Source organism: Patiria miniata, unplaced genomic scaffold (genome assembly GCF_015706575.1).
Source record: "Patiria miniata isolate m_02_andy unplaced genomic scaffold, ASM1570657v1 HiC_scaffold_13, whole genome shotgun sequence".
Lineage (NCBI taxonomy): Eukaryota > Metazoa > Echinodermata > Asteroidea > Valvatida > Asterinidae > Patiria > Patiria miniata.
This window is the reverse complement of record NW_024037051.1, coordinates 6,060,290-6,080,287: the sequence shown is the minus strand read 5'-3', so window position 1 is coordinate 6,080,287 and position 19,998 is coordinate 6,060,290. Positions and strand designations below refer to the sequence as shown.

The 19,998-nt window shown below is 42.1% G+C and overlaps 1 protein-coding gene across 1 annotated transcript; it reads right to left on the bottom strand.

The window, feature by feature from the left end:
- Positions 1 to 1,383: 1,383 nt before the first annotated feature.
- Positions 1,384 to 1,794, bottom strand: LOC119721531. The gene has a single exon (XM_038191609.1). The coding sequence runs from the start codon at positions 1,792 to 1,794 to the stop codon at positions 1,384 to 1,386; it is 411 nt and encodes a 136-aa protein (XP_038047537.1).
- Positions 1,795 to 19,998: the final 18,204 nt, after the last annotated feature.

Genomic DNA, 19,998 nt, shown 5'->3' with positions numbered 1-19,998 from the left:
AGAGTCTTTGCAGGGTAGACAGAATTGCTGTTCAGGTTCTCCTCATCCCGAACCATCTTCTTGAGCATCACTGTCCTCGCCTCATCTCGTCATCATGAGTGAGGCGAGCATGACTGTAGCAAGCAGGTGAATTCCTCCAACAACTCATAAATCTCCTGCCTCATCAGCTTCCACTCCACAAACTCCCTGATGCCTAAAAGCATCTTGATATTTGGGGAATTTCTGCGGTATGGGACGACTTTCAGTCCTCCCCGTGAAAGGTAGATGATCATCAGTGCAGGACAGTAGTTCTACACCAGTGACATCGACCACCCTCCTCTTCTCGCCCACACAAGTCATGTGGGGACAGAAGGAATTGTGGAAAGAAGAGATCGGTCATTGTGTGGCATGAATTCACGATTGAGTGGCCCAGTTTCGTAGAGTGAAAAGGTGTTTTTTTCTCTGAATATATTTTGATTAGTTGCTGTAGATAATGTAAACTGTGGATGAAGACAATGTTTGTGTCTGGTGTATGAACATCGGCATTCCAGCCTCAACCGCGTATCGATCAGGTAAAGGATGACACGAGTATCCGTTTTCTCCTGCTTTGACATGAGGCTGTGGATCACAGACAAGTCATCAACTTCATCAGTTGATGTAGCCTCCTTTGTACTGCTCCAACGGTTCTCATCGTGTAGGACGAGGCACACCATCCATCTGCATCAAATTATGAAGTTGATGTGTGGTGAGACCCAAAGCCTCGTGTCCAAGCAGCAGGGAACGGATACTAATCAAATTATATCCAGAGAAGAAAAAAAAACACCTTTTCACTCTACGAAACTGGACCACTCGTACGTGAATGCATGCCACACATTGACCGATCTCTTTTCCCCCCACAATTCCTTTTGCCCTCACATGACTTGTGTAGCACTGCCGCTGGAACAAACTTTTGCCAGGGGGTGCTGGTCGGACGTTTCACGCCCTCGTCTACTAGAGCGTTCTTCAGACGACCACCAATCCCAATGATACCATCAGCAGACAACACTGGGTCAAGCTTGTAAAGAGGACTTGTCTTCTTGATGTAGTCCTTTGACCTTTTGGAATCTACCTTGTCCTTCTGGAGGAACTTCAATTCTTCACAAAAGGACTGTCTCTGGATATATAATATGATATCATCCTCTGCTCTCGTCATCTCATCTACGGTCAGGAGCATCGGCATGTCTACTGTTGTTCTTTGCCTTGGCTCGCAAGTAGTTTTTCACCCGCAACAATCATGCCACAACAGGAATGCCTCTTCAACAACCTGTCTACCACATCGTCTACAACACATACAGTAACCACCTCCTTGTCTGGCTTTATCTCTGGATCTTCATCTGCAAGATCTCTCAGGCTTGGTGATTTTGGCTATTCACTATCTTCCAGGCAAAGGAAGTCGGGTCCATTGAGCCATCGCTCAGCAAGCAGCTCCTTAGCTGTTTGTCCTCTTGTAACATCATCGGCAGGATTAAGCCTAGATTCAACATGATACCGTTGACTTGGTGATGACCCGCTGTGGATAACTGCAACTCTATTTGCCACGAATGTAAGAAACCGTCGCTCCTCATTCTTCACATACTGCAGTACTATGGTGCTGTCCGTCCAAAATACCGAATCCTCTAATGGCACATCTAACTCTCTACGAACCACAGCATCAAGTTTGACGGAGAGTGTCGCACCCATCAATTCCAGCCTGGGTATGGTCATCTTTTTCAGAGGGGTTAGATGTGACTTGGCCAAAAGAAGGCAAGACTGCTTGTCGCCTTCCGAGTTTGTCATATGCAAATAGGTTGTCGCTCCGTAAGCCACTTCAGTTCTGAATCATCCGAGAAATGGTGCAGTTGATATTTACCTGCCTCTCCAAAACCATAAGGCTTTATACTTCTGTTCACCCTGAACTGTTTTATCTCTGGTAGTGCTTGTTTCCACTGTTGCCAACTGTTGAGGTGCTCAGATGGAAGCGACTCATCCCATGTTAGCTTTCTGCGGCATAACCTTGGCTCTCAGAGTGAACAGACTCACAAACCCATGTGGATCATAGATAGAACTGCAGACACTAAGTATTCCTCTTCTTGTCAATGGCTTGTCACTGGGACTGATTTTATAGCCAAAACAGTCGAGTTCAACGTCCCACTGCATTCCGAGCGCTCTCTCGGTCGGCAATGCCTCGTAGTTCAGATCGAGCTCCTTGACATCCTTCGCTCTCTCTTCCATGGGGAAGGACGCAAGAACTTGTGGGCTGCTGTTTACCCACTTTGTCAACCTAAAACCTCCTCTAGCTAGAAGACTTTCTCTTCACTGGCGACAGATTTCAAACAGTCGTCTACGTAAAATTTACGCATGACTGTGTCGACTGTGTCGGGTTGGATGTCCGCTCAATTATCCTCAGCGGTACGTTGCAGAGCGAAGGTGCAACAGCTTGGACTCCATGTATACCACCGTAGGAGTGTACAGTTATCCTATACACACTCGGCTGTCGAGAGCTGTCACCATCAGACCACCACGGATATCTCAAGACATCTCGCTCTTCATGAGTGACTTTGACCTGATGGAACATGGCTTGGACATCAGCCATAAGTGCCACTGTCTCTTGCCGAAACCTCAAGAGTACCCCCAACAGCTTGGTCAAATCTGGTCCACCAAGCACCTCGTCGTTGAGTGATGTTCCGCAATGCTTAGACGCACAGTCAAATACTATGCGAACCTTGTCCGGCTTCTTCGGATGGTATAACCGTAATATGTTGTTGTAGTATGTTCATGCCTTCCGTGTACTTAGCGTGCAGTAGTGTGTCTCTCTTTGCAGCCGCTTGCTCAACGAAATAAGACTCTTAAATGGGATCGCTATCTCGTAGTGCCCATCGGTGAGACGAACACCTTCCTCCCATATCGCAATAGCCTGCTTGTCGTTCACCGATATCCCCTTGGTGTCATCATGAAAGGATCAGTCCTGTCCAACTTCCAGAACATCATTAGTTGTCTCTCTAAACTGTCGTCGGCTGCAATGAAGTTGGATGTAGCTGATGTGTGTTTGTTTGCCATTCCCAGTGGTCCATTCAGCGACCATATGAGCTGTGTTCTTGTCGCATATGGGGCGTTCTTCTCACCCTTCTTGACATCAACGTTCATGTGGCATCAACGCTTCTGGTGCATCTTGACCAATCAATAGCTGTACTCGACCTTTGTCAACTTGTGGCAGCTTGATACCTTGCAGGTGAGGCCATCTTTCAATGTCCTCTTGCTTGGCGAAGTAAGCATCGTGGATAGGGAGCTCACGTCTTGTATACACCAACGGAAGTTCCACTGGGGTTTCGCAGTCGATACCGCTAACTATCAGACTGATGACAGTTGTCGCTGTTTGCACGTTTGCCCCTGCCAATGTTGTGAGAGACTTTGCACTGATGCCACTGCTTCTGCTGGTGCCGTCGTGACCTCAGTTCTCGGGGTATACTGACCTACGGGGACGGATGGTTTTAATCTGGTGCAAGAACTTAGTATGCTTTTTCCCACACCCTGCAACAGGGCAAACTCGGTTTAATGTACATGAATTTGACATACAATGTATGCCCAGGTCTCAAACAGTTATAGCACAGTTTTGTTGCCCTAGCAAATTCAAATCTATCTTCTTGTTTCTTACTCTTAAATTCTGAACACCCAAACAAGGTGTGACTACCGTAACACAGTACACCTGTTATGTTACCATATTACGGTTTGGCATTTGTCATCATGGTGTAACTACCTTTGCTATAACAACTTACAGAGGACTTTGGAACATTCTTGTTTGTTACAACATGTCTGTCCTTTGGCTTACTCAATGCACCATATACAGGATCATTAGCTTCTTTAGCTGCGTCTTCTACAAATTCTACCATATCCCCTATTTGGGGTGACCTGTCATTTTTCTTTCTGATTACCCTAATCTGCTTGATCCATCGGTTACGGAGATAACTTGGCATTTTTTCAATCATAGTAACCAACACTTTCTGAGTATTTACTTCCTGAATGTAACCCATGGCATTAAGGGTCTCCCTACAGGTTTTCAGATCATCTGCATACTCTCTTAGTGATTTCTTGTCACGTGAGCCAATACTACTACCCTCAGTAACCTTATTCACCCAAGCTTCAGCAATTGTATACTTGTTACCAACCTTTCCTTAAGCAAGGCCTTAGCCTTCTTATACCCTTCATGTGGCTGCATTACAGAACAACGCTGTATCACTTTCTTTGCCTTACCAGTACAGTACTGTAACAACCGAATCAACTTAGCACTGTCCTCCAAATTGGAGCTGTCCACACTTTCTCAATGGATCGTATGAATGCCCAATACGATCTCCATCGTATGTCAAAAGTTCTGCTTTCGGCAGCTGTATCACCTAAAGCAGGACCTGCTTTTGACCATGCTGCACCAGCTCCAGAACCGTTGTTTCACTGTTCTTGTGCGCCCTGTCGGGTTCCGCTGTCTTGACTGGATCCGCTGTCTTGACGTGATCGATTGTCTTGTCCGGTTCTGGTGTCTTGTTTGGATACAATGTCGTCTCAGCCTCTGGCTTTGTAACTGGTTCCTTCGTTCCGTCGGACTCCAACTTCGTTGTTTGACATACATGCTGGAAATGTATCCACTACTTCAGGTGTACTCTTCGGGGGTGTCGCAATCAGCACTTCACTCTCGTTTGATGCCTGTGCTGAGAAGGTATCGCAATGTTCATTGCTGTCGTTAAGTGCATACACAGCCTCCTCTTTATAAATAAATATGCATTTAGTTCATGACTTTTTAAGGCGTGCGGGGCGGCTGGCCATACAAACACGAGGTCATGAACTGATCAATATGCATATTCATAATCTTGCTCAATAATAATAATAATAATAACGGAGCCTTATATAGCGCACGTATCTACCAACAATTAGGTACTCAAGGCGCTGGAAATTATGTCAATTATTAAAGAAAGGTAAATAAAGTTTATGAGAAATATGAGACCCATTATGTAGCACCTTATAATGGTTTACAAGGTACTGCGGCGCATATTGCAGCCACTGCCAGAAACACCGGGGCAAACCCCTTCTCTTAGCGATAAGTGTTACTGGGTTCTTTAACGTGCATTACACAACACACGGGACCTACGGCTTTACGTCCCATCCGAAGGACGAAGCAATAATGGTAAAGTGCCTTGCTCAAGAGCACAAGTACCATGTTCCCACGGTCAGGAGTCGAACCCATGCACCACGGCACACGAGTCGAACACCGTAACCATTGGACCACAGCGCCCGCATAATGCATACATTACAACGCGGCCGCCATTTTGAAATCGCATGGAGGAAAATTTTTGGGACGATATTCGTGGGAGATGGTGACTGGAAGTCGTCTTTTGGCCAGATGGATGAACATTTTTAGATAAAAGAACGGGGTTTTTTTGAAAAGGTATGAGTTCCTCTACGACTAGGAACCTTAACTTTGGAAATTTCTGTCCTGGATGAGAAGATAATCTTGATCAAAATTGATAGCAAATTCGCTACATCAGAGTTTAGCGTTTAGGGGAGCATTGGCTGTCTGGCCGTACTACAGAGCTTGCAATAGAACTGTACGGCCAAAGGCAGTCGGGCTACTGGTGGGTGTTCACCTCAAGATCTGCTGATCCGCTTCCACCTTGGGGTGGCTTCCTTGACTTTTCCTGACCCTTGACTTCTCCCAGCCACCCCACGGGTCCCTGAGACGGCTGCATGTCGTTTCCAGACACCCTTGATCTCGTTACCTTCGGCTTCTTGCAGTTTCATGCAAAATGTCCTTAGCACCTTCAATATTGTGGCACTTCTTCATTGTTTGCCTTCCTGCAGCGTCCGAAAGCTCGTATCGTCTCCTTTGGCACGTTCTCCCCTACACGGGAAATTATCTGCTGGACAGCTCGATCTACAACTTCCTGATTAATCGGAACCTCTCCCGTAGCCTCGACCTCCACGATTGGTTCTGTCTGCACCATTCTTACATACTTCTTTGTTTTGTCTGCAGCTCTCTGCTCCTCCACCTTGTGGTAGCTCTCAGCAGCCAGATATGCCTTAATCGAGTCATCCAGGGATGTTGGTTTGGCCCGAAAATCGCTTCTCTAATCGCCCTTTTTCCAACTTAATCCATGAAAATCCTCTCGCTAGTCGGTACGCCCCTCCCTTCATCTGAGAATTCGGGATACGCCAACGCAGAGAGTTCCCTGATACTCTGCCCTGACTCCAGTTATGTCTCTTTGTCTCCCTGACGACGATGTCGCAGCTCCATTAAATTGTACTCCGCCTGTTGACCTGGGCCGAACCTCTGGTCTAACAATAAGAGTGGATGAAATCCCTGCAGGAATATTTCCTACCCTCCGGCTGCCAGCCCAACACACTTAAAGCTGGTCCCTGGAGGGACAGGAAGAAACACATTTGCTTGCTCGTCGTTCCACACATTGGCCACACGACCGGCCATGAAGTGTACCTTATAGTCCTTTCAATGCACCTTCCCGTTAAATCTATCCAGACAAAATAAAATGTTCGGTTTCTTCAACTTTCTCCATCTATGATTCATCCAAAACGTCTCTCAGAAGAACCGGTGTCACAATCTTCCAGCAGGGGGCCCTCGCCAGCAACGGGCTCCATACTGATGTGCATGTACTGCGGGTTTCATACTACGTATCGGGGTTTCTCCGTGTGTGTACAGGGCCGGGGGCCAGAGCTGGGTAAGCTAGCTGTTGCCCTGGCAGTGATACGCGCCCGCTGATACAGCACAGCCTTGAAATTAAGGCTAGTGCTGTAGAGTTATTGTCGTAAGAGCTGACAGGGTAAAAATGTCGTGCCTGACGTACAAATTAAACTTATTTTTTCGTTACTGAGATGTGGAAATCGTAAGTTTTCGTTTCCTTCTTCGTGCTCTAATCTTTCGGCCACTTGCGTTTCTATCTTTTTTTTTTACGTCATTTTGATTTCTATCAGTTTCTTCTTATACCGTACAACTTTCGCAGTTCGCTGTTTATCATCCGACCTAGCCTATCGCCATCGTCTTTACCTTGAGAAATAAGATTTGATGTATTTTGTATTCCACCAAAACTCTTGTCTCGTCTTCTTTTTTAGCTTTATACCTAAACTTTTTGCTGAAAGTACGCTTATATCTAGACAAGCTGGTTTACCCGATCATAGATCGGGTAGGGCGTAGTGTTGGGGATGAAAATGTGGGGAGTTAAATGTAAATGGGGGATATAGTTTGGGAGACATGCAGTTAAAGAATAGCAATGTCTGTGGTGTGATCTGAGGCAATTTCTGATCACTAAAACTAATTTGAGCAAAAGATCATCTGTGAAAGGTTTGAGTTTTGAGTAATTGAATCAGCTACATGTATTCTGAGCAATAGAATCATTATTGTAGGCTACAATATTTTTATTCGGGGAAGAAAAAGTGTGTGTGGGGGGGGGGGGGGGGGGAGACCAAACAATGTCCCCCCTCAAAATGTGTGTGTGTGTGTGGGGGGGGTCCCCCTGTCCCCCGTCGATTTACGCACATGATAATTATGTACCATGGCAACTGTCTGTAAATGTTGCCGTTGGTCTGTTAAATTGGCTTTTTGTGAGGCAGTCGCATTTGGAAAACGTAGTGAAAAGGTTACTGTAGTACACAGGCGAAGGCTGGTTGTACAGTTTGACAATAAATCATAATGCAATAAAACGTGAAGGTGTCATTTAAAATGAAAATGTTGAGTGTTACCAAAAAATTACAAACGGTCTGAATCATGGAGGAAGGTCATAATTAAGTTTCAGTATTGGACTCTTCAACAAACGTAAACTTGAACTTCTTACAATTTGCGAGACCGTCTGCGATTAAACTTTTATTCAAGTTGGTTCAACCATCTATATTTAAGAGCAAGTTTTACTTGGCCTCCGAGAAATGTTTGCTTCTGAAAGGATCCGAGACCGCGGCTTCACGTCCGTGGAAAAATGTGGGTGTCTTCTTCCGGGTCGGACACTTTTTCGTCGATTTTTTGTGACTTCGTTTTAAGATCGCGATATTTGAAGCAATTAATGCATCGATCCTTCGTTGACCCCAAACAGGCCCCCGAAATTATAACGCGACACTGAATTATACGTGGCGGGCAGCGAACTCACAACGCTCAGCCCTGGTGGTGGAAGCATGGAGCTGTAAACACATTATGGAAGCAACAGCACTCTATCACGCGACGTCACATGCTTGCGCTTCAAATAGCGAGCACCGTAGAGCCAACCTCGTTTCCAGGGTGTGGAGCAGGCTGCAGTACGCGTTGCCATCGACAGTTTTGCATAGCCCGGAAATACTACGCAGTGTAGACTTTCGATTGGTCAGACCGCGCGAGGCATACTTAATGTGTAGTCCTTCTGAGTATTCGTTGCACTCGGCGCAGGGGCGGCAAGCGAAGCATACGAAAGAATAGGGGCACTTGGTGGCCACGCACCATGGAGAAAAAATATTTTACCAAGGTCACACCAACTACAATTTGGTGAACGCTTTTGCAGAAGGGCCGAGTAGAACACGTAAACGGAACCCCTACGTCGAAGCCGCTGACCTCGCACAGTCTAGACACGCAGAAAAGCCAGCACAGGGGGCGGCCAGGCAGTCAACGTGAAAGCGCACACGACGGCAAATTCCTGCGCAAAATGCAGTCACGAAAAATAGACGAAAAGGATCGCCGGTCCGTACGGGAAAATCAGGACGACCCGAAGTGTCCGACCCGGCGGAAGACACCCTCCGCATTTTTCCACGGACATTGAGCGATTCTGGCGCCGCGGGAGCCCGCGGTCTCGGATCCTTTCATGAGCAAACATCGTCTCGGAGGCCGAGTTAAACTCTCTCTTATATATATAGATAGCGCCCTTCAGCCACGACTCACCAAACACCAGATCTTACCAAAGTGAACTGATGTGAACTCTGTTTTTTGCATATATTCATGTTATTTGTGCTTTCATATTCTTTTCACGTATTCCAGTTATCCTTCTACAGCAAAACCAACAGGCGCTCTATAATATTCGACTTTACTTGTGTAGTGATTAGAAATAACGTGTTTATAATAAGAATTGTAAAGTTGCCCATTTACAGCCGATTGAAGGCGCTGTTTCAGTTTACGGGTCGACCTTCCGTGGATTTTCTTGGGGGTTATATGAATAAAAAGTAGTGCGTGCATAATTAAGGGGTCCTTTTGAGGATATAAGTGAAATAAAAGGGGGTCCATCCATTTTTATAAGGTCGAGAAGTACTAATTAAGGGTAAATTTCCAATAAGTAATGGAAAGACTATGATTATCCATTGGTGATTTTTATTGTTAACTGTGTGCGGCTTAATAGTAAACATAAGTTTACGTGAACGGGTTTTGCGAGCATTCTCACAGTTGACGAGTTGCTGAGCTCGCTGGAGTCTCGTTAAAGTACATTTTACTCAATTTTATGGCCATAGAAGGGCCATATTGTTTGCAGTTAGGGACCCGAATGAGGGAAGGAGAGGCAACCCAGGGACCCAAGGCACTGGCTGGTATGGTGAAGATTTTTACACTGTTTTGTTCGTTGTGCATATGACAATATTGCATAGTTTTATGGCGCTGACAAGGTCAAAGGTCACCCGTGCATCCAAGGGTCTTTCTACTTTAGCATACAACATACATATACATGTCTATGATATACTTTCTAGGTTTTATTTATTAAGTTTATTTTGATTAATGGAAGACACATGTACATGTAGCATTTACGAACGTTTATATCGTTTAATTTTGATTTGATTATAGTAATAGGTTTTTTTTTAATATATAATTTTATATATTGATGATGAAATAAAGACGACTCGATCAGTACTAACTACACCCCTGAACCTGACACCACAGTTTCACTACATACACTCGTAAAAACAATACCTATTTTCAGTATTGCAGTCGAGTCACTTTAGTCGAGTCCGGGTCAGAGTCTCGAGTCATTTCAAGTTGGGTCGAAAACGAGTCCTAGTCCGGTCATGGCTGTTCGAAAATTGACGTGCAAATCACAGTGCAGTGATGATCATGTATTATGTACACGGGAAGCCTATGCATAATACGAAACGCTTTACCATGTCAGCAAGGTGGGCAACACCCCCATAAAATACCCAAAATGTTTAAGCGCCCCTAACGGTGACCCTTTGCGCTGAAACTAATATGATTCAACGACTAACTACGCCAAATACGACGGCGTTTGAATGAAGATAAATAGATTTGTAAAACAAAAATATGTTTTCCAAAAAAATAGGCCCGCAAAAATGGTAAAGCGCCCTCCTGTGGTCACTACAGGGTAAATAAATGATGTCATAATAATATAGCCTAATGAGATTTCTCTCAAAATTCAGGAACGTTCGGCTGAAAATACATCTTACGATGGTGGGCACCAAAAGATTTTTTGACACTGTTCAATACATATCGTCACCGACACCACGAAGTAACTCTCTACCGTGTTTAACCATATTTTTTTCGATTTCTATTTTTTTGGATTTTTAAACATTGTTCATCAAGGCCTACCATTGCACGAAGTTTCAAAGCTTCAAGAGCTTTACTTTAATAATTACGCTAAGTATCCATGGCAACTTTTGCGCAAAAGTGAAGAAGTAACATTCAAGTTCTATTTACCATTGCAATGCATGGCGCGCACTCTGCTCAAATGCGAGCAAAAACGTTTTCACGAAGTAACACTCTTGTTGTTTGAGTGCACGCGCGCTGACCTCCGTTTCCACGAAGTAACACTCTTCTAGTGTTGTAATACATTGAAGCGTGCTACTTCGTGAAAACGAAATTTTACAGTTTCGCAGCTTTTTTGGTTTCACGAACGAGCACTCATCTTTTTTCTCTTATTTCTGTTGTTTTAATTAACAAACGAGTCAAAAACAGCAAATTTAATAACATCAATACATCAAGTGTCTACAACGAGAAACTCAACTGAAAATACTCTGTTTAGTTTTGACGCAAAGTGTTGTTCTAGAAGGCGTTCAACTTTAGATGTCGTTTTCTCCGATTGCTAATTTTTACCGGTATGTACATGAGTGTTACTTCGTGGTGTCGGTGACGATATAATTACCACCCTGAAAATCGATTTCAAAATCCTCTCAATACTTTCTTAAGTAACAGAAACAGAACAATTTTGATGCTTCAATGCTTCAAATCAAATTTATTCAAATTTATTCCCTTCACCTCAAAATGAAAACAAAAACTGTATCAAGTTTATACAACCGCAGCAAATATTTACATAAAACATTGTTTGGGAACAGTACAAGACTTGCAATTAATGACTGATCATAAGTGTAAACATAATCTGGGTGAACAATACAGGTGAAGAGGCTCAATTTGGGAGACTGTTTTGGAAATTTCACAATGATATCTGGTGGCTTTCATCAAGTCCTTTTTAATGTTAAAATCCGCCAGAAATGTGGTATCTTCAAATTAACAGTCTGTTTCAAACCAAAAGTGTTGCCTGACAGCGGTCTGCAGCTAAGCGTTTAGTTAATTTTGAAACTTCAGTCACTAGTTTCGTCGTACGCCTTATTGTTATCCCGGGGTAAAGATTAATGTGAATACTGAATAGCACGTTTTGTGAAAAGAAAACGTTTTAACTCGAACACTTTCAAGACAGAATTAACACATTTTACATGATTGTCACACTATTGTGTCCTCCTGTACTAATATAATTATACATACAGGGTTCTATACGCGTAGAGTGTTATCGGTATTGGTATAAGAGCTGAACAGTGGAAACAGTCCTTCACGAATGAAAACAATACTTTCAAGTGACCTATTTTTAATGCATTTTAAAAACTTTAAATCGAAAGAAAAAAACCAATGTCGATCATTTTCCCGCTTTGTCCTGAAAATACAAACAAACAAAATACAAATAAATATCTTTCGTTAAGGATCCCATGGTTTAGAAATTAGGCGGCTTTTGAAAGCAAAGTCTGTGCTTGTCTGATATTGTTCCTATCAAGACGTCTTTCTTATTTTGTTTCATTTTGAACACAGCATTGCATATACTAAACTTAGTCGATCTACTCCCTCAAATTCAACCCCCCCCCAACAAAAATCACTTAAAGGACCCTCAGTTTATTGATTAAGGACCATAAAATCAAAGTGATAACATTGAACCCAGTCTATGATGGTCCAGAGAGGCAAACAATAAAAAAAGGGAAATTACTGCTAATAATTGAACGTGACGCAAATTATATGTACTTACGATTTGAATCACATCCTGGTAAAAATTCAAGCATCGTTGTAGCATGTCGTCTGACTGTTAATGAAAAATCAAGATCAATATGGTATTTAAGGAAAATAGTTCCAGCCCTTCAAAAATCAGGTATTATAGTGGAAAATTATCACATCTGTTAATAGATCTCAATCCGGGTATTATAATTTTATAGTTGTTTTTGTTTGTTTGTTTGTTTATTTGTTTGCTGGGGTGTTTGTTTGTTTGTTTGTTTGTTTGTTGGGGGGTTGTTGGGGTGTCTGTTTGTTTGTTTGTTTGGGTGTTGGGTTGTAGGGGTGTTGGGGTGTTTGTTTGTTTGTTTGTTTGTTTGTTTGTTTGTTTGTTTGTTTGTTTGTTTGTTTGTTTTGAAGGTGGTGTGATATTGGGCTCTCGTAAAACGTAAGTTTTTCACTGTTTTAAGACCAAGGTTGGTCTAAAATTGTATACCGTTGTAATTGTAGGCTGTTGTAGACTCTATTGGTCCTACTTTGGTGGTTTTACGTTCTACCATTTTCAGATATTTTGAGTTTATTTCTTTCGTACCTTCGGGTACTCTTTAACGTTAGATAGCTGGGCTGGCCACCATGGCTAGTCGGGCTGTTGCACGTTCCAGTGTTCGGGTTCAGTCGAGCGATCAGTTGGCTGGCCCTTCAAAAACCATACCTACCGTGGGTAACGCCGATCCTTTCAGGAACATAACTCGAAACAATGGAATAGCTTTTAAAGCCGAAGACAATGTCTCAGTCCAGTCATATGTAAATGCTCTATCCGTCTCAGGTATGGACCCCAATGAAATAGTCTCAGCCTCTCGCATATCGAATGGGCGTGTGGCCGTCTATCTGAAGTCCAGAGGGGCGGTCGACGACGCTGTTTCGTTTGGGTTAGAATATAAGGACTCATTTATCCCAGTCACTCCTTTGGTTCAACCAACAGAGAGATTGGTGCTATCTAATGTGTACCCAGAACTGCCTAACGCAATCCTTGTCAAAAATTTGTCAAGTTTCTGTAAATTAGTATCACCGATCAAACCGATACCCCTAGGGATAAAAGACAAAGATCTGTCTCATGTAATGTCTTTTAGACGCCAAGTTCATGCCATCATTGAAACCAATGTCACTATCCCAGATCACATGAACATCACCTACTCGGGAGTCAACTACAGGGTTTTCATTTCCAACGACTCTGTTAAATGTTTCAACTGCGGAGAAAATGGTCATATAAGTAAACACTGTAAGAAAACCAAAACATCTGAAGTGCCTGCACCAGCAACTACTACTGAGCACTCCAACCCTTTAAACCCGCCTCCAGTATTCATGCATGGAAAGAAATCTGATCTAAAACATCTACATAAAAACAATAGACATGCTACAAATGATACAGGTGTCCAAAGCAAATCATCAGTCACCACAGATGAGCCGACCGAGACGGAAGCTTCACAGAAGTCACCTGTATTTGCAGCTCGACCTTCAATGAAACATCCAGAACGATCTGAGAACAAAAAAGATAATCTAGCAGATACACCCAAACATAACACAACTCCAAAACATTCTAAGCAAAGTACATCCTCTCCTCCACACGTCACCAACAATCAAAATGACTCCCTAATCTGGGGCTCACCCCCAGCACCAACTAGGGAAACTTCCCCTCTCTTTGCTGAGGTGGTGGCAAAAAGAAAACACAAAACACCTAAAGCAAAGGAGGATATCTCAATCTCTCTCGTGACACTCAAATCTCCCTCTCCACAACGAAAAATGAGAAAACAAAGAAATATAGTTCAAATGGAAACAGAGGAAAACATTACCCAAGTTCTAGATAACACTCAACTATCTGTAGAGACATCACCAATTCTACACAGCACTCAAATGTCTGTAGAGTCACCACAAATAAACCCATCTCAACAGGATACAGAGAGTGACCAGGAATCTGTATCTTCTGGTTTGAGTCAACTTGCCCAAGATGAAGATGGCCCAGGGGACCTGCACTTGTCAAAAGGGCCATTAAACAATGCAGAGGTAGTCGCCTTTCTCAAATGTGTCAAATCACGCCGAAAACCACTTGAGGTTGCCAGAAAATTCACTCATAACATCCCCGGTCTCATCAAACAACTGAAACCGCTTCGCAACAGCCCTTTGTTAAAGAAGAACATGCAGCAGAGGGTTCGTAAGCTGATCAGGAATCTTGACCCAACCGATCCTATTCATCTTCTTCCGTGATGATTCTATCTCATCTTCACTTTATCTGCATGACACTCTCCCTAGCAACGCTAAATACAGGAGGGTGTTCGATGCCCATCAAAAATAATTCTATTCGTGTGTATCTAGACAGCACCCTTGGAAACCCAGATATTGTTCTTTTACAGGAAATAAATGATCTCAGAGAGGAAGATTTATGTTGGCAAACTTGGCCTTATAAAGTCTCTTGCTCCACTGGAATTACCCGTGGGTCTGGTGTCGCTACTCTCATTAAGAAAAATCCAATTTTCAACATCTTACAATCTTGCACGATATCTGCTGGTTACGTTCATTATGTCAAACTTGATATTCGCTCAACCACTTATCATATTTACAATATTTTGATTTCTCAAGACGATGGTGTTGCTATGAACTGTCTGAAAGCAATTGAGGACCATTGTTCCTCACAAGATAATGGAGTAGTCATCTTTGGTGGCGACTTCAATTGTACTCATAACCCTCTTTTAGACCGTTTTTCACAAAATATTGAAAGGAGACACAAACTTGCCTCCGCTCTGGAAGATGTCATTAACACTTTTTCCTTGTGCGATGTTTGGCGTAGAAATAATCCCAACTTGTCGAAATTTACTTGGTTTAGATATAACACTGGTCAAGTAAGAAATATCTCTAAAGCTAGACTCGACCGAATATATTTTCCTGTTCATCTTTTGTCTTCTGTTGTCTCCTGTGACATTCAACCTTGTTCCCTCTCTGATCATAGTGCTGTTGTTTTCAAAATAACATCTCCTGAACTCAGAAAAAAAGGGAGTGTCTATTGGCACTTCAACAATTCCTTGCTTCAGGATGAATTGTACAAAGCTATTTTCAAGCAATTTTGGAAAAATTGGCAAACTGAAAAAACGAACTTTTCCAACATCAGCACTTGGTGGGATGTAGGGAAGACCCACATTAAAACTATTTCTCAAATGTATGGTGTTAAGGTTGCCCGTGAAAAACGAGACAAAATTAGCTCTCTACAAAAATGTATTGATGATTTACAGTCTTCGCCTGATCTCACCCCGGATACTCAAAGAATTCTTCGTGAACAAAGAGATGCCCTGAATGAGTGTTACAAACATGAAGCCAAAGGTGCTCTTATTAGATCACGATTTCAACTTACGACCGAGATCGATACATGTTCCACCTTCTTTTTTAACTTAGAGAAGTCTAATTCCACTGCCAAAATAATCTCTAAAATTCGCCTCTCCTCTGGCAACGTTTCCGATAATCCCAGTGAAATAAAATCCCACATTAGGAATTTTTATAAAAACCTGTATTGTGAGGCTGAGACTGATCCGAATAGTTTAGAACCCTTGGTTAAGAATTTGCCCACACTCAGTGAAAGTGACGCTGACGAGTGTGATAATCCCATAACAATAGATGAGATGGATAATGCAGTGAAACAGTTGAACAACAATAAGTCGCCTGGCTTGGACGGGTTGACCGCTGAGTTCTATCAGACCTTTTGGAATATTATTAAAGACGACCTTATGTCAGTTCTTAATGAATCTGTCTCTACTGGGCGTCTACCAATCTCCTGCCGAAGGGGAGTTATTACCCTTCTTCCCAAAACAGGCGATTTGTTAGAAATTGCAAATTGGCGTCCTGTTTCTTTACTTACCACAGATTATAAAATCTTTGCTAAAATCATGGCAAATCGACTTAAAAATGTCATTAATGATATCGTTCATCCTGATCAAAGTTATACTGTTCCGGGTCGCTCCATTTATGACAATGTTATATTGATTAAAGATATTCTTATGTACGCCAATTCTCACGATGTTCCTCTTGCGGTGTTAAACTTGGATCAAAAAAAGGCATTTGATAATGTGGATCATAATTATCTGTTTAAAGTTATGAAAGCCATGGGCTTTGGAGAAAAGTTCATTTCTTATGTTAAGTTATTATATAACGATTCGCAAAGTCTTCTGAAAGTGTGTGGCTCCCTGACCGCTCCATTCCCTTTTAAAAAGGGAATCAGGCAAGGATGTCCACTCTCTGGTTTACTGTATTCCTTAGCCATAGAACCATTTCTTCACACGATTAGATGTAATTCTAGTCAATTTGGTTTTAAAATACCAGATAGTGAAACTACCGTAATTACTTCAGCTTACGCTGATGATGTCTCAATTTTTGTCACTTGTGATAAAGCGTTCAATATTATTAGAGATATTTATAAATGTTACAGTCGCTCTTCTGCTGCAAGTTTGAATCAAACAAAATCCCAAGGTTTGTGGGTTGGTTCATGGGTACATAGAACCGACAGACCTCTGGACTTTAAGTGGAATAATAAAGGCCTCAAGTTCCTCGGAGTTCACATGGGAAACTCGCACAGTTGTTTTCAACAAAACTGGCAAATTTGTCGTGACAAATTACAGAAAGTCCTCGCCCGTTGGAAAGGCTTATCGAGGCTGCTTTCGTTCCGGGGCAGAGCCCTAGTAGCAAATCAGCTTGCGACTTCCAAACTACTTCATGTTCTTGCTGTTCTCTCCCCACCTCAAGATATTCTCAGTGAACTCCAGAGGAACTTGGTTAATTTTATTTGGTCTGATGGACGACATTGGCTAAAGGAGACAATTTTGTACCAATCCCCTGAAAAAGGTGGTTTGGGCCTAACCTGTCTTCAGTCACGAATACTCACCTTTCGTTACACCTTCTTACAAAGATTTTTCAAGAATTCGCCTCATCCTGCTTTCTCGTTAATGAGCTATTTCCTACGCCAATATTGTAAGCTGAATTTTGACGCTCAGATTTTTCTCATTAATCTCGATGCCAAGTTTTTCGTCCATCTACCCACATTTTACAGTAACGTTTTGCAAGCCTGGAATCTTTCGAGAGCCCAAATTATCATACCACCTGATTATATTCAGTTTGTGTTGAATTTACCATTAAACTCTGTTTATTTAGTTAAATTTGCCGGTATTGATAACCAGCTCCTTTGGCCTCGTCTTCGCGTGCGTGGAATTCGCACAGTCGCGGACCTACTAGACCTCTCATCCGGGAAGTGGAAAGGACTGGAAGCTCTCCATTCCGACAACTCTATACGAAGGTACTCAAGCAGAACTCTTCATTCGGAACTCATGGATGCGAGAGAACTCCTCATACGTGTCTTTCCGAAATTCTTCAACCGCTCCGGATACCGTCTCTCCACACGTAACCTACAGAACATTCCAGCCTTCTTGGAACTTCCTCTCGCTATCCATTTCCCTCCAGACGTTGATGCTTCAAGTGCATCCTCAAAATTCATCTATAAAACTCTCAACGCAGAACTCAACTCTTTGAAGAATCCAATTCAAACTTACTGGCACAAACATAACATCATTCCGGAGAATCGAAGGATTCAATGGAAGGAGATATATCATCTTCCATCTTCGAAGAAGGAGGGCGATATTCAATTTCGACTACTACACAACATTTTACCCAGTTTACCGGTTCTCCAACATATAAATCCGGACATTTCGCCGCTTTGTCAGTGGTGCGGTGAAAGAGGAACAATTCTACACTTATTCATCCAATGTCGCGCTATCCAGCAAGCACTCAACTTTCTCAACTGCCTTCTGAGCCGTCTGTTCCCGGACCTCATCCAAGATTTTGATCTCTACTGGTGTCTGCTTCCTCACGGGAGAGGACGGCCAAAGGAGATGGTCAATCTGGCAAATTACTTCATTATCAGCATGAAAGCTACCATATACTACCTCTACTTACGTTCGTCCTCTACCGATCTCCTCACTGTGTGGAAACATCGAATGAAAAGTAAAATATTGATCGATTTTCACTATTTCTCAGCCAAAAACAACACTAGCTTGTTTCAATACAAATGGGATCACAACAACGCATTGTTCACTATGATTAACCAAAAATTAATCTGGCTGATATGAAGCTTTTTTGATACTGATTTTTTTTTCTTTTGAAACATGGTGATTTCCACTACTTCCCTGCGGGGATGAAAGTGGTTAACAAACAGCTTTTGATTTTCGGGTTTCTTTTGTTTTGTATGATTTTTTTTTGATTGTTTGTTCTGTTAATTCAACAATATTTGTTCAATGAAGTTTGCATTCATCCATGAATGCTGTGAATTACTACGTTCCAATTTTTTTTAGTTTATTCTTTGTATATACATACTTTGTTTAATCCTTTTGAACCATGTTTAATTTTAAGTGGACTTGGTTTGTGATTTGATTTGAATTAAAGGTTCAATTGGAAAAGTGAAAAAAAAGTGTTTGTTTGTTTGTTTGTTTGTTTGTTTGTTTGTTTGTTTGTTGGGGGTGTTTGAGTGTTTGTTTGTTTGTTTGTTTGTTTGTTTGTTTGTTTGTTTGTTTGTTTGTTTGTTTGTTTGTTTGTTTGTTTGTTTGTTTGTTGGGGTGTTTGTTTGTTTGTTTGTTTGTTTGTTTGTTTGTTTGTTTGTTTGTTTGTTTGTTTGTTTGTTTGTTTGTTGGGGTGTTTGTTTGTTGGGGTGTTTGTTTGTTTGTTTGTTTGTTTGTTTGTTTGTTTGTTTGTTTGTTTGTTTGTTTGTTTGTTTGTTTGTTTGTTTGTTTGTTTGTTTGTTTGTTTGTTTGTTTGTTTGTTTGTTTGTTTGTTTGTTTGTTTGTTTGTTTGTTTGTTTGTTTGTTTGTTTGTTTGTTTGTTTGTTTGTTTGTTTGTTTGTTTGTTTGTTTGTTTGTTGGGGTGTTTGTTTGTTTGTTTGTTTCTTTGATTGATGCGATCCAGGCTATGTTGCACGGTGAACTAGAAGCACTCACTTGAAGCATTCACCACGCGCGTCAGTGTTATAACACCCGTGGGCCGGGACCGGCGCCTGCACCGAGCGAGATGGGTAAATCATATAAATATTCATATCCTCCTGATTCTTGATTCTTAGCAAATCAGAGTGCTCCGTCCAATTTTGGTAGCAAGCTTGATATGTTTGATTAAAAGTCTAGTTTTGTACCCTTTTTTTGGGGGGGCAACTCACGTGATACGGGTATCGTAGTAGCTCCGGCTACATGACGACCAGCCGAGATCTAAGCGAGGATTCTCTTTGTATTGAGCCATCACGTAACCGCTTGACGAGCAGCCGTTATTAGGACCACCCGTTGGACCTGAAGCATCATGCCACATGCCCAAGCTGTAATCGTTGCAAAAAAAAATGTAAAAATCAAGATGGCGTTGAAGGTTTCAATAACATCTTACCACAGATACGCCATTAACCAACCTGGTTCCCAGGGTGTCGAGCAGTACGCTCCCACCACTATATACCTTCTCCCTCACCCTGGTATTAGATCATTTGCATATCCAATTTTTTTTGGATACGTATATATGCAAATGAGAATATTCTGGTGCTGTCCTGTGTTTTACACCAGTGTTTGTTTTTGTATGTGGTGTCTGGGATAAAAACAGAATCAATTCGTCGCAGCGTGAGTTACGAAAACACGATTTGTTTCAAGATAAAATGTTAATACAATCTTATCCAGCCAATATGCAGTATCACACTGCATATTAATGTGAGCAAATTGGAAAGGAAAGGATTATTTTTCAGAAGTTGTGGACGAAAG

Excerpts from the sequence above, each read along its gene's own strand:
- LOC119721531 (XM_038191609.1), bottom strand. The coding sequence starts at position 1,794 with ATGACAAACTCGGAAGGCGACAAGCAGTCTTGCCTTCTTTTGGCCAAG.